This window comes from Capsicum annuum, chromosome 5 (genome assembly GCF_002878395.1).
Source record: "Capsicum annuum cultivar UCD-10X-F1 chromosome 5, UCD10Xv1.1, whole genome shotgun sequence".
In the NCBI taxonomy this organism is placed as follows: domain Eukaryota; kingdom Viridiplantae; phylum Streptophyta; class Magnoliopsida; order Solanales; family Solanaceae; genus Capsicum; species Capsicum annuum.
In genome coordinates, this window is record NC_061115.1 from 1,627,198 (window position 1) to 1,639,629 (window position 12,432).

Here is a 12,432-nt window from a genome sequence, read left to right on the forward strand (position 1 = left end):
TATTGTAATTTTATAATCTGCAAGTAATGCATATATGACTACTTTAAAGTCTATTTAATCATAACTTTTTATTAAAAAATATTTATATTGTAAGACTCATTAACAATCTACCGGAATTTTGATTTGAAATTCATCAAAAATTTTGATCTAAAATAATCTAAGTTATATTAAATTTATGGTTAAATTATAATGACTTATATAGATTTAACTAGAAATTTTGATGATTATTGTATCAAGATAAATTTTATGCATCAATATAAAACACTAATAATTCGTTAAGATTTCGCTATTTAATCCTGATCGCAAATTTAATTTTAATTTTTTTTAATGAGATCAAACCCTAAACGATCACGTCGAATTGTGAAAATTACCTAAAAGTTTCTCATTTCAAAATTTAAACCAAAATTCTAAAGAATGAATTTCATTCATCCCACGATACTCCTGGATCAACGCGGAGCCATCTTTAGTTCAGAAGGTTCATCCAAACCTTCTTTAACGAAAAAATTATACTATTTATATATGATTAAAGTTATCTTTTAATGTATATACAGTTGATGTTCAACCTTCTTCGGCTAATTCATATGTTTACTTCTGAACCTTTTTAATAAATATTCTGACTTCGTCACTAGTCTGGATCATCTTGAAAGAGATATATCATGAACTAAATTTAGTAGAAAATGGCATATTGGTCGTATAACTATGTGTCGGAAGGCCATATATTTTTTGATCTTTCACCTTATGTCTGATGTCTGTATTAAAGTCCCGACTGATTCGGATCGCCTGTTGCGGGTCCCACAATGGAAGGCCATATTAATGACAATGGACATGGCAGACAGCAAAGAAACTAATTTGGAGTTTGGAGTTTGGACCCATTTTACAATAAAGAATCAATAATAAATGCTAATATTGATTCACACGTTCACACACATACACAAATACAATTGCACATAACCCAATACTTCTTCTTGTTTTTTTCCTTTAATAAAAATTAAATAATTATTCATAAAAATAATCATCGCAGGAGATTCCCCTAATGCAATTTACCTTTTTAGAATAATTTAAAAGTTATTACACTGAAACCTAGCGGACTAGAGAATTAAATGGGCTAACCTTTTTAACTAAAGAGCTTTTAAAATAGTGGCCCAACTCAGCCCTAAGCGGGTCATAGATTGGGGCGCACCGAATCTTCAGAAAAAATAAAAACAACCTGAAATATGATAAACAAAAATATTATAAGTATTAGATTATCATCAACTTTTATGGTTCCACTTTAATACATCTCCTACTAGTTTTTAGCATGTAATAGGCATCTTACTAATACTTTCAAGGGTCGTTAGGTTGGGAAAGAGTTTATCCTGGGATAATTAATCTCGAAATTAGTTATTTTATTATATATACGGATTTCATCACTATGGTGTAAATGGTGTCATAAATAATGCTAGTACTAATTAATACCTCACGCTAAATATGAGATAAAATAGTCCTTCATTTTATCTCACACTATTTATCCCTTATACCTCACAACAAACTATCCCGTTGTAATTAACTCATGACATTTACTGTAATAAGCAAAGAAATGATGATTAGCTACAAATTTCATAGAAAAATTCTAATATGATTAAGATAATAAATATAGATATATACAAAGTATCTGCATAAAAGAAGTAAGATTATAACAAAAGAAAACTTAAATTTAAAGAACAAAATATTGCATTAAGCAAAGGCAACAACTACTAAACCATCACAAGTAAAAGTAACTCTTTGAAGTTCACAACTAAAAGCAACTTACTAGCCATTTTAAACATACAATAAGAACTTTCAAAAAATTAGTATCAACCAAAGAATAGATAAAAAAAAATAAGTTGTTAGTTAGAAAAGATCGACAAAATTCTAATTCCTAATAAATAAATGACCAACTTAAAAATATTTAATAATTAGTTTTAATGTACCAACCCATGAGCTGGCCTCTGAGGCTGACGGGTCAAGCCGACGGGCCTATTAAAGCTGGGCTTATAAGCCTCATTTCTAAATGGGCTGAAAAATTTAGCCCAACCCTACTTAATTAAAGGGTTGGATCGAGCCGGCTTCATGGGCCAAACCCATATTGACAGCTCTACATACTACCTTTTGTTTAGATGATTGTTATGTATTGTATTATATTGTATTAAGCTAATAAATATGTTATTTGAATAATTGTATTATTTTTTGTTATTACGTAATGGTTCATATCTACGATTTGAAGGATAAAACTATAAGAAAAATAGGGTGCAGGGTAGATTACTATAAAAAGGTAAGATAAAGGATAGAGTAAAGACAAAACGAGAAAAAAAAATAACTATGTAAATATCAAATCGTTCATTATACAAAATGAGACTTTTCATCGTTACTAATGATGCATTTAACAATACAATAAAATTTTAAAAATAATCAAAACAAGTATTATATTTAAACTAACAACAGAATCTGTAAGTATAGCAGATACGAGTTTCCTTCTTCACCGAAAGAAATTTTTTATTTAGAGACTCGAATTATAATTCGCTCCAATTAAACACTTAAATATATACTTTGTCTCATACTTTTTAAAAAATTTCAATACATGTTCACGAACGTTTAGTAGGTACCAGTTAAGCTGATAGTCTATTAAAAATCATTTTATCTCTTCGAGGTAGAGTCAAATTAAGGTGTGCATATATTCTACTCTTTTCCCCACTGCACTTGTGAAACAGCGGTGGACCTAGTTTTTAAGGATCGTGGGGGCTTAACAAATTAAAAAGCAAAAATAAAAAATAAAAAATTACCTCAATAAGATTCACACCTGGAGGCTCCTCTTTCAGTGAAAAACCTTTAGATCAATCTAAATGCCAGTGCATCCGACCAATTTTTTATTTATTTTTATATATTTTATATCTATTTTAGTATATCTTTTTATGTAATTATATCTATCGCGCATCGAATTTACTAAGTGCGGAAGCATCGTAAAAATCAATATAGATCCGTTCCTGTTGTGAGATTACACTAGAATGTTGTTATTGTTCACGAACATTCCTTATATCTAAGTTGCTTCGACTCTCCACAAATCTTACCACACTCATATCGAATCTTCTAAAAATATATTATATTTAAAAAGTTAGACACGTATCGTATAATATTTTTGAAGAGTCGGAGCGAAACAAAAATTGGACAGGTCCCTTCATTAAAAAAGGAAAAAAAAAGTAGTCTTTACTTTAGCATCTCTTTGTTGACCCCTCTTCTTCATTGGCCTTGGATAGTCCAAAGTATCTCTCATTTCCCCCCCCTCCTCTCTCTCTCTCTCTCTCTCTTCTTTCTCACTCTAAGAACTGCTACTACAGTACTATTTTGGACTCTACAAAGAGCATTGTAATTCACAATTAAAGCTAAAGATTTCAACTTTCCAAGGGTGTAGTATTGTAATTGAGGTACTTCTGTTGTTCTTGAAAATCTATATGGGGTTGTTCAAGATTCAGTTTTGGCACTTGGTGTTGGTGATTTTATTAAGGATCTGATTTGGGTTTTGTTTAAAAATTTAATCTTGATCAAGATCTGATTTTTAATTTTATTGAGCATTTTCTATTGTATTTAGCCTTGGTGGATAGAGATACGTGGTACGTGTGTTGTTGTGAGTTGACAGGTATTTCTTGAAATTAGTTGAGGTATGTGGGACACCATGGTTATAAGAAAAAGATCTGACTTTTAATTGTTGAACATTATTTTGTGTCTGTCTTAGCCTTGGTGGATAGAGTTAGTAATACGTGTTGTTGTGAGGTGACAAGTGTTTCGTGGAATTAGTTGAGGTATGTGGGACACCATGGTTGTAAGAAAAAGATCTGACTTTTAATTTGCTGAGCATTTTTTTGTGACTGTCTTAGCCTTGGTGGATAGAGTTACATAATACGTGTAATACGTGTTGATACGTGTTGTTGGGAGGTGACGGGTGTTTCGTGAAATAACTTGAGGTGTGTGGGACACCATGGTTACAAGAAAAAGATCTGACTTTTAATGTTTTGAGCATTTTTTTTGTCCGTCTTAGCCTTGGTGGATAAGAGTTACGTAATACGTGTAATACGTGTTGTTGGGAGATGACATGTATTTCGTGGAATTAGTTGAGGTGTGTGGGACACCGGTTATAAGAAAAGATCTGGCTTTTAATGTATTGAGCATTTTTTTCTGTATGTCTTAGCCTTGGTAGATAGAGTTACGTAATACCTGTTGTTGGGAGGTGGCAGGTATTTTTTGAAATTAGTTGAGGTATGTGGGACACCATGGTTATAAGAAAAAAATCTAACTTTTAATTTATTGAGCATTTTTTATGTTACTGTCTTAGCCTTGGTGGATAGAGTTACGTAATACGTGTTGTTGGGAGGTGAAAAGTATTTCGTGGAGTTAGTTGAGGTATGTGGGACACCATGGTTACAAGAAAAAGATCTGACTTTTAATGTCTTGAGTACTTTTTCCTGTCTGTCTTATACGTAATTCCTGTTGTTGTTGGGAGGTGACAGGTATTTCGTGAAATTAGTTGAGGTATGTGGGACACCATGGTTATAAGAAAAACGATCCGACTTTTAATTTATTGAGCATTTTTTCCTGCCTGTCTTTGCCTTGGTGGATGAGTTACGTAATACGTAACTGGTAAAGTTGCCGCCATGTGACCAGGAGGTCATGGGTTCAAGCCTTGAAAACAGCCTCTAGCAGAAATGCAAGGTAAGGCTGCGTACGATACACCCTTGTGGTGGGGCCCTTCCCCGGACACTGCACATAGCGGTAGCTTTAGTGCACCGGGCTGCCCTTTTTTTTTTTTGTCTTTGCCTTGGTGGATAGAGTTACGTGTTACTTGTTGTTGGTGGGAAGTGACACTTATTATTTGTTGTTGTTGGGAGGTGATAGGTATTTCGTGGAATTAGTTGAAGTATGTGGGACACCATGGTTATGAGAAAAAGATCTGACTTTTAATTTATTGAGCATTTGCCTCAGTGGATAGAGTTACGTGTTGCTTATTGTTGGTGGGAGGTGACGGTTACAATGTGGAATTAGTTGAGATATACGTAAGCTGGATCAGATAACATGGTTATAAGAAAAGATAAAGTTATGATTTTTAATTTATTGAGCATTTTTATGTATTATCCTTGGTGGATAGAGTTATGTTACTTGTTGTTGGTGGGAGGTGACGGGTATCATGTGGAATATGTGGAATTAGTTGAGGTGTGCGTAAGCTGGTCTGTACACTATGGTTATAAAAAAAAAAAAAATCTGAAGAACTCTACAAAGAGCATTGTAATTCACTATTATAGCTAAAGATTTTAACTTGGGAGTTTACAAGGTAATTGTAATTGAGTTACTTTTTTTGTTCTTGAAATCTGTATGGGGTTATTCAAGGTGGTTGTTTTTATTAAGGATCTGAGTTGCATTTTGTTTAAAGTTTTAATCTTGATCAAGATCTGATTTTTAATTTACTAGCCTTGGTGGATAGAGTTACGTTACATGTTATCTGTTGTTGGTGGGAGATGACAGTTATACCGTGGAATTAGTTAAGGCGTGCACGAGCTGGTCCTAATACCTCTGTTATAAAAAAAGATCTAATTTTTAATTTATTGAACATTTTTTCTGTCCTGGCCTTGGTGAGCATTTTTTGTGTCTTAACTCTTAGCCTTGGTGGATAGAGTTACGTGGTATCTGGTGTGGTGGGAGGTGGCAGGTATCCCGTAAAATTAGTTGAGGTGGGGGTATGATCTAGTACTTATCTGATCGGAGTCCAAGAACTTCTGTTTATTGGTCAAGTAAAATGGTTAAATGGAATAGCGAGGATTCGTATAGCCTGACCCCAGCTTGTTTGGGACTGAGGTGTAGTTGTTTTTATTGTTGTTGGTCAAGTGAAATGCTATGTTCCTATTTTTGATAAATACTCCTGTTTTTCTTCACTTTCGGCTGTTTCTTTTTCAATCTGCTTTGCTATGCTTTTCCTTGAGTCGTGGGTCTATCAGAAACAACACCTCTACCTCCCATGGTAGGGGTAAGGTCTGCGTACACTATGCGTACACTATCCTCCCCAGACCCCACTTGTCGGATTACACTGGGCATGTTGTCGTTATAACACATTGAATCATCCCAAATAATAGATTATCTGAACCAATTTTTTGTCTGGTTGGCAGATTCGTCAAGTGCATCTGTAAATTTCAATGCAGGATGATGGCAATTGGAATGGCTGACAGAAAAATGTGCTGTCCTTTGTAGCTTATTCTTCTGTATTATTGTGTCAATTGAATTACTGATGGCTTCAAATTTTGGTGCTAAAGCCCCCCTTGAACCGAAACAAAAACCTGTTGGAGCTCGACAGATGGCAGAAACAAATGACACGAGCTCTTTTCTTACACAGGTGTCAAAAATGAGTGAACTAAGCCTTTCTCTTTCTGATAAATTGCCAGAATCTGGCAAAAGTACAGCACGTGATGTGGACGGGGTCCGGAATGATAAAACGTATCAAAGGGGGTCTGATGATAAATCTAAAGATGCTCCCACTGATATTCAGAATGTGTCGACACCTGGTACACATGAAGTAAATGGAACTAGAAGCTCACTCGATTCTTCTACTGATCAAGAAAAGAAAACGTCTGAGCAAACTAGTGGAAAGAACAGTTCAGTTTCTGCAAAAGTCAGCGATGGTGCGAGTAGTCTAGCAAAAAATAGTGGAAGTGGGAAGATAAGTGATCATCCTGATCTTGTTGACAGTGGAAAGAGCAGCGTGTGTAGAGGAAGCACCAGCACTGATGTGAGTGATGAAAGCACCTTTAGTAGTTTTAGCAGCAGTATAAACAAACCCCACAAAACAAATGATGTGAGATGGGAAGCTATCCAAGCTGTCCGATCTAAAGATGGTACCCTAGGTTTGAGCCATTTCAGACTGCTGAAAAGGTTGGGTTGTGGAGATATCGGAAGTGTTTACTTGGCTGAACTGAGTGGAACCAAGTGTTACTTTGCTATGAAAGTCATGGATAAAGCATCTCTAGCCAGCCGCAAGAAACTTCTTCGTGCTCAGACAGAAAGAGAAATTTTACAATCCCTTGATCATCCTTTTCTTCCGTCTCTCTACAGCCACTTCGAGACTGATAAGTTTTCATGTTTGGTCATGGAATTCTGCCCTGGAGGAGATCTGCATACTCTTAGGCAGAGACAACAAGGGAAACATTTTTCTGAACAAGCAGTGAAGTATGACCTCTTTTTAGTCTTTGCAATATGATTTTTCCTATTGGTACTGAGTTCCACACTATTTTACTGCTTTCGACAAGATCATTGTTTTAGTAATTTCAATAGAATATCCACAATTGACAAGGCTGGTGCAAACAGTCTTGCTGTTCTTCTTAATTGGAAGTGCATATATATGTAGTCAATTTCTGGAGGAGTGACGTTGCACGAGGCCTTTATATTTTGTTGGAAACCCACCTGCTTACCCTTGCCATGGTTCTAGGGGCATCTTTCACTTTGAGAATGTCTCAGTTCTCAATTTGCACTTGTTGAGTAATAAGGTCCATTGCCTCTGATGTCATTTTTTTTCCACGTTCAGACTTCTCGTCATTTTTTTTTTTCTCTCCACCAAGTTACCAAAATTCCTCTTTTTCTTTTCCCTTTATGGAGTTTGATGGATTCTTTCCCCTTTTCTTGGACATCTTCTGCGTCACCGAAGTTTTTGTCTTTGTGAAATCACTTTCATTATAAGCTAAAGTAATCTTTATCGTTGCGTAGTATTAGCTGACTTTATGGTCTACTTACTTAACTTCATATGATTTCAGATTTTATGTTGCTGAGGTCCTTCTAGCTCTAGAGTATCTCCATATGCTTGGGATTATCTACCGCGACCTTAAGCCAGAGAACGTCCTTGTTAGAGAAGATGGACATATAATGCTTTCGGACTTTGATCTGTCACTTTGTTGTTCTTTTAGCCCGACGCTGGTCAAGACGTCTTCCCTGGAGTCTGAGCCTCTCAGGAAGAACTCTGGTTACTGTGTCCAGCCGGCGTGCATTGAACCTTCCTGCATTCAACCATCATGTGTCGTTCCTACCACATGCTTCTCTCGCCGCCTCTTTTCCAGCAAGTCCAAGAAGGATCGGAAACCCAAAAATGACATAGGTAACCAAGTTACTCCATTACCAGAACTCATGGCAGAACCTACCAGTGCTCGCTCGATGTCATTTGTGGGAACTCATGAATACTTGGCACCAGAGATTATCAAAGGTGAAGGTCATGGTAGTGCAGTAGATTGGTGGACTTTCGGGATCTTCCTTTATGAGCTCTTGTTTGGTAAAACACCGTTTAAAGGATCTGGTAACCGAGCTACATTATTCAATGTAGTCGGACAACCTCTTAGATTCCCAGAATCACCAGTTGTTAGTTTTGCCGCAAGGGATCTGATTAGGGGTTTACTCATAAAAGAACCACAGAACAGATTGGCATACAAACGAGGGGCAACTGAGATAAAACAACACCCATTCTTTGAAGGGGTTAATTGGGCACTAATACGATGTGCTAGCCCTCCCGAGGTGCCTAAACCTGTTGAATTCGAGAGACTACCAATGCCAGCACCATCTACAAATCAAAAGATTGTTCCAGCAGCAGTGGCTCCAAGTCAAAAGGGCTCTGATAACTACCTCGAATTTGATTTCTTCTAGTAATTATTCGCTCGACTGGTAATTTTTCTGAATTGGTGGACAACAAATCTTGAATTCAGAGATTGCTATCGATGAGGATGACATGTTCTTATCAAAATGGTAACGGTGTCAGACCTTTCTATTTGTCAATCTGTACGTGCTTCTTGCTAGAGCTGCCTCCCATTTTTACAAGGATGTCTAAACAGTAAAAGGTTTCAGTCTCCATATTTTCAACGATGTCTAAACGGTAAAAGGCGAGTGTATTCCAGTACAAGGAGTTTTAGGGGTATGCAATTGCCTTACTCAAAATCCGCGTGTGGTTTTAGGTGAGATGGGCATTGCCATGAACAGGAAACTGTTTTTGGCCACATGACCAAGTTAGCAAGATGATTGCTCAATGTATATTGCTTTTCGATGCTGCCTAGAATTTGTATCCATCCCAAAAGGTACAGTACAGTGTGAGAAAGTTTAGATTCAAATCTTAATCTTAAGTTATGCGACAACCATACTTTTGGATGTCGGTGTATTTCCAGACATTTAGACCACAGTGAATTTTGCTACATTTTACTTTCTCCTGTGTAATATTTGCTTTTTCGCTCTTTCAAAAGTAAAGGACGGAGTTCTCTTTTTTGCTTATTTATCAGGTAATAACATCAGTATCTTGTTCATGGAATGGTAAAGCAAGTATTTGCTTCTTTATTAGTGAGGGTCCATCGGAAACAACCTCTCTATCTCTACAAGGTAGGGGTAAGGTCTGCGTATACTCTATCCTTCCCGAACTCCACTTGTGGATTTACACTGGATATGTTGTTGTGTTATTACTTCTTGTATGTACATTAACAGTCGATATGACATGTAATATAAGGTATGATGAAGAGAGGAGACTCGACGTCCTTGAGGGAAGACACCATTAACTGTATGATATCTAAGACCTGACCTTGGCTCTGAAACATCCTCCACATCCAATGGATGCATTCTGGACTTGTTGATTCAGATTTTGGATCTGACCTTCAATGGACTTTGGGCTGCTACCGGAGTATCGGAGAGAAGGGGATTCAAACATCTGCAGCTCAACAACTTCCTTGCCTTCACATATGATCTTAACCTCACAGAACTCTGGTGCATTTTGTAATATCTCATCTGTCGTTCCGTTGCCTTTTCTCAACTTCATTCTCCTGTCAGAGGAGTTCATGAAACAAGATTATGAAGACGACAGCTGAAAACTGATTGGGAAAGTGTGAGTAAGAAGTTCTCATACTTGAGATTGGCTTTAGTAGTACCAAGAATCAGCTTTCTTACGTTGCAGATGGGAATGAGGTTTAGTATAGCTTTGGCTTCCATGTCACTTTCAATAAGTATAGTGTCCACTTTAACCTGTCGAAAACGACATCAACGGCGACATATCCAGTGTAATCCCTCAAGTTGGGCATGAGGAGGGTAGTGTGTATGCAGACCTTACCCCTACCTTGTAAGGCAAAGAGGCTTTTTCCGATAGACTCTTGTTAACAAAATACTAGATGTAACTCCACAAGTTTAGTACGGGGAGGGTAGCATGTACGTAGACCTTACTCCTACCTTGGAAGGTAAAGAGGCTGTTTCCGATAGACTCTTCTTGTTAACAAAATACTCGGTGTAATTGCACAAGTTGGGTACGAGGAGGATAGTGTGTACACAGACCTTACCCCTACCTTGGAAGGTAAAGAAGTTGTTTTCAATAGACTCCTGTTAACAAAATGCTCGGTGTAATTTCACAAGTTGGGTACGGGGAGGGTAGTGTGTACGCAAACCTTACCCCTACCTTGAAAGGTAAAGAGGCTGTTTCCGACAGACTACAATGCATGGTGAATTATACCTTCACTTATCTGTTTCCCAGGGGATGAAGTCAGGGATTTAGCCAAGGGCGTTCAAGATTGATATATATGTAATTATGTATAGAAAGTAATATATGATGTATATACATAATATAATTTTTCGACGAAGAGTCATCACTATGTGCACCTTGGAAGAAGAGCAAATGTCAACAAACTTTTGGAGGAATTGCCTCCTCTTGCTTCTTTCTTGAGTCATGTACTTCTCTTTATGCTCTTCATTCACTTGCCCTATTGGAATCATCCCCACTGTGTTGTTTCATCACAAAAATAATCATTCATCAAATTATTAGAGTAAAGCATTTAGTACCCCGAACTATGACCAAATTTGCTACGACATACTCTAACTTTACGGGTTCTATTATCCTTCTGAACTAAATTTTAGCTTGTTTTTGTCAACCATTTTAGTTGATGTGACAATTTTGTCAACCTTTTTAGCTGACGTGAGCCTCATTTTATTGAATAAAGGTGTCAAGGGTGACAAAAATACACTAAAATTGAGTTCAAAGGGGGTAATAGGATCCTTGTGAAGTTTTTGTCAATTTTTTTAGCTGACATGACACCTTTTGTCAACTTTTTTAGCTGATGTGGCACCTTCGACGTGAGCCCTATTTTATGTAATAAAGGTGCTACATCAGCACAAAAGGTGACAAAATACACTAAAATTGAGTTTAAGGGGGTAATAGGACCCTTGTGAAGTTTTTGTCAACCTTTTTAGCCGACGTGAAACCTTTTGTCAATTTTTTTAGCGGACGTGACACCTTTTGTCATTCTTTTTAGCTGACATGACACCTTTGACGTGAGCTCCATTTCATGTAATAAAGGTGTCACGTCAGCACAAAAGGATGACAAATATACCAAAATTGAGTTAAAGGGGGTAATAGGACCCTTGTGGAGCTTTTGTCAACCTTTTTAGCTGATATGACACCTTTGATGTGAGTCCTATTTTATGTAATAAAGGTGTTACGTCAACACAAAAGGGCGACAAAAATATACTATAACTGAGTTCGGGGATAATAGGATTCCTGTGAAGTTGGAGTGTGTCGTAGCAATTTTGGCCACAGTTCGGAGGGATACTGGAAGCTTATCTCTTTTCCTTATGCATCTTCTTTTGCAGCTACCTTTGCTCCAGGGGTTCATCAGAACCCCTTTGACTGAAAGTTACACTATTTTTATACTATTTGTATATGGTTAAAAATATTTTTTTATGCATATACAGTAGATGTTGAACTTTCTTCGATCAGTTCGTATATATATTTCTGAACCCCCTCAATGAAAATTCTGACTCCACCACTGTTCTAATGAAAATTCTGGCTCCGCCACTATTTTTTTTTTTTTTTGTTTGTGTGAGTGTGAGAGAGAAAGAACTTACATGGAGTAGGGATGAAGTTTGTTTGAGGAAAGATATGAATGAGAAAAACAATAGTAGAATTTTGATTAATCACAACATGATTGAGTGTCCAAAGCAAAGCATCCATACTTGGTCCCTCATGGTCACTAACATTGTTAATCTTGTTCCAAACAACAACATAAACAACATCATGTTCCTCATGATTATGAAAGTCAAATGAAAACAAACTTCCTTCCACTTCACCATCACCATGATAATCATCATGATCAATTTCAAACAAATCACTTGTTGAATTATACAAATTCTCCTCTTCTTCTTCAATCTCATTCACCATGTTTTTCTTCTTGAAAATTAATGAAAATTCAACCTTAATGTTGTTATCACTTGTGTTTGGAAAACTTAAGACAAATGTAGGAATATGTTGTTACTAAATGAGACATTTTTATATAGAAGATAGAGTAAATGTTTTGTTTCCACCCTAAATTATATACGAAATTGCTGAAGCACATACGAACTTTAGGAGGGTCCTATTACCCCTGAACTAATTAAAACGTATTT

At 36.5% G+C, this 12,432-nt stretch overlaps 3 protein-coding genes across 3 annotated transcripts in view; 2 read left to right on the plus strand and 1 right to left on the minus strand.

The window, feature by feature from the left end:
* Positions 1-12,432, plus strand: part of LOC107871516 (WEB family protein At1g12150-like) — a 28,017-nt gene that overhangs the window by 2,067 nt on the left and 13,518 nt on the right. The gene's annotated exons all lie outside the window — the stretch shown is intronic.
* LOC107870099 (serine/threonine-protein kinase D6PK) lies at positions 3,141-9,323 on the plus strand. The gene is made up of 3 exons (XM_016716508.2): positions 3,141-3,437; positions 6,165-7,218; positions 7,800-9,323. The coding sequence occupies exons 2-3, from the start codon at positions 6,284-6,286 to the stop codon at positions 8,674-8,676; spliced, it is 1,812 nt and encodes a 603-aa protein (XP_016571994.2). The 5' UTR covers positions 3,141-3,437; positions 6,165-6,283; the 3' UTR covers positions 8,677-9,323.
* On the minus strand, positions 9,380-12,324 carry LOC107870100 (U-box domain-containing protein 36; the record flags this gene model as incomplete). The annotated part of the gene is given in 4 exon segments (XM_016716510.2): positions 9,380-9,830; positions 9,914-10,029; positions 10,654-10,772; positions 11,896-12,324. Coding segments are annotated over 4 exon segments (798 nt in total). The 5' UTR covers positions 12,209-12,324.

Excerpts from the sequence above, each read along its gene's own strand:
- LOC107870099 (XM_016716508.2), top strand. The coding sequence starts at position 6,284 with ATGGCTTCAAATTTTGGTGCTAAAGCCCCCCTTGAACCGAAACAAAAA. Across the intron at positions 7,219-7,799 it reads TTTTCTGAACAAGCAGTGAA|ATTTTATGTTGCTGAGGTCC; the intron begins GTATGACCTCTT and ends ATATGATTTCAG.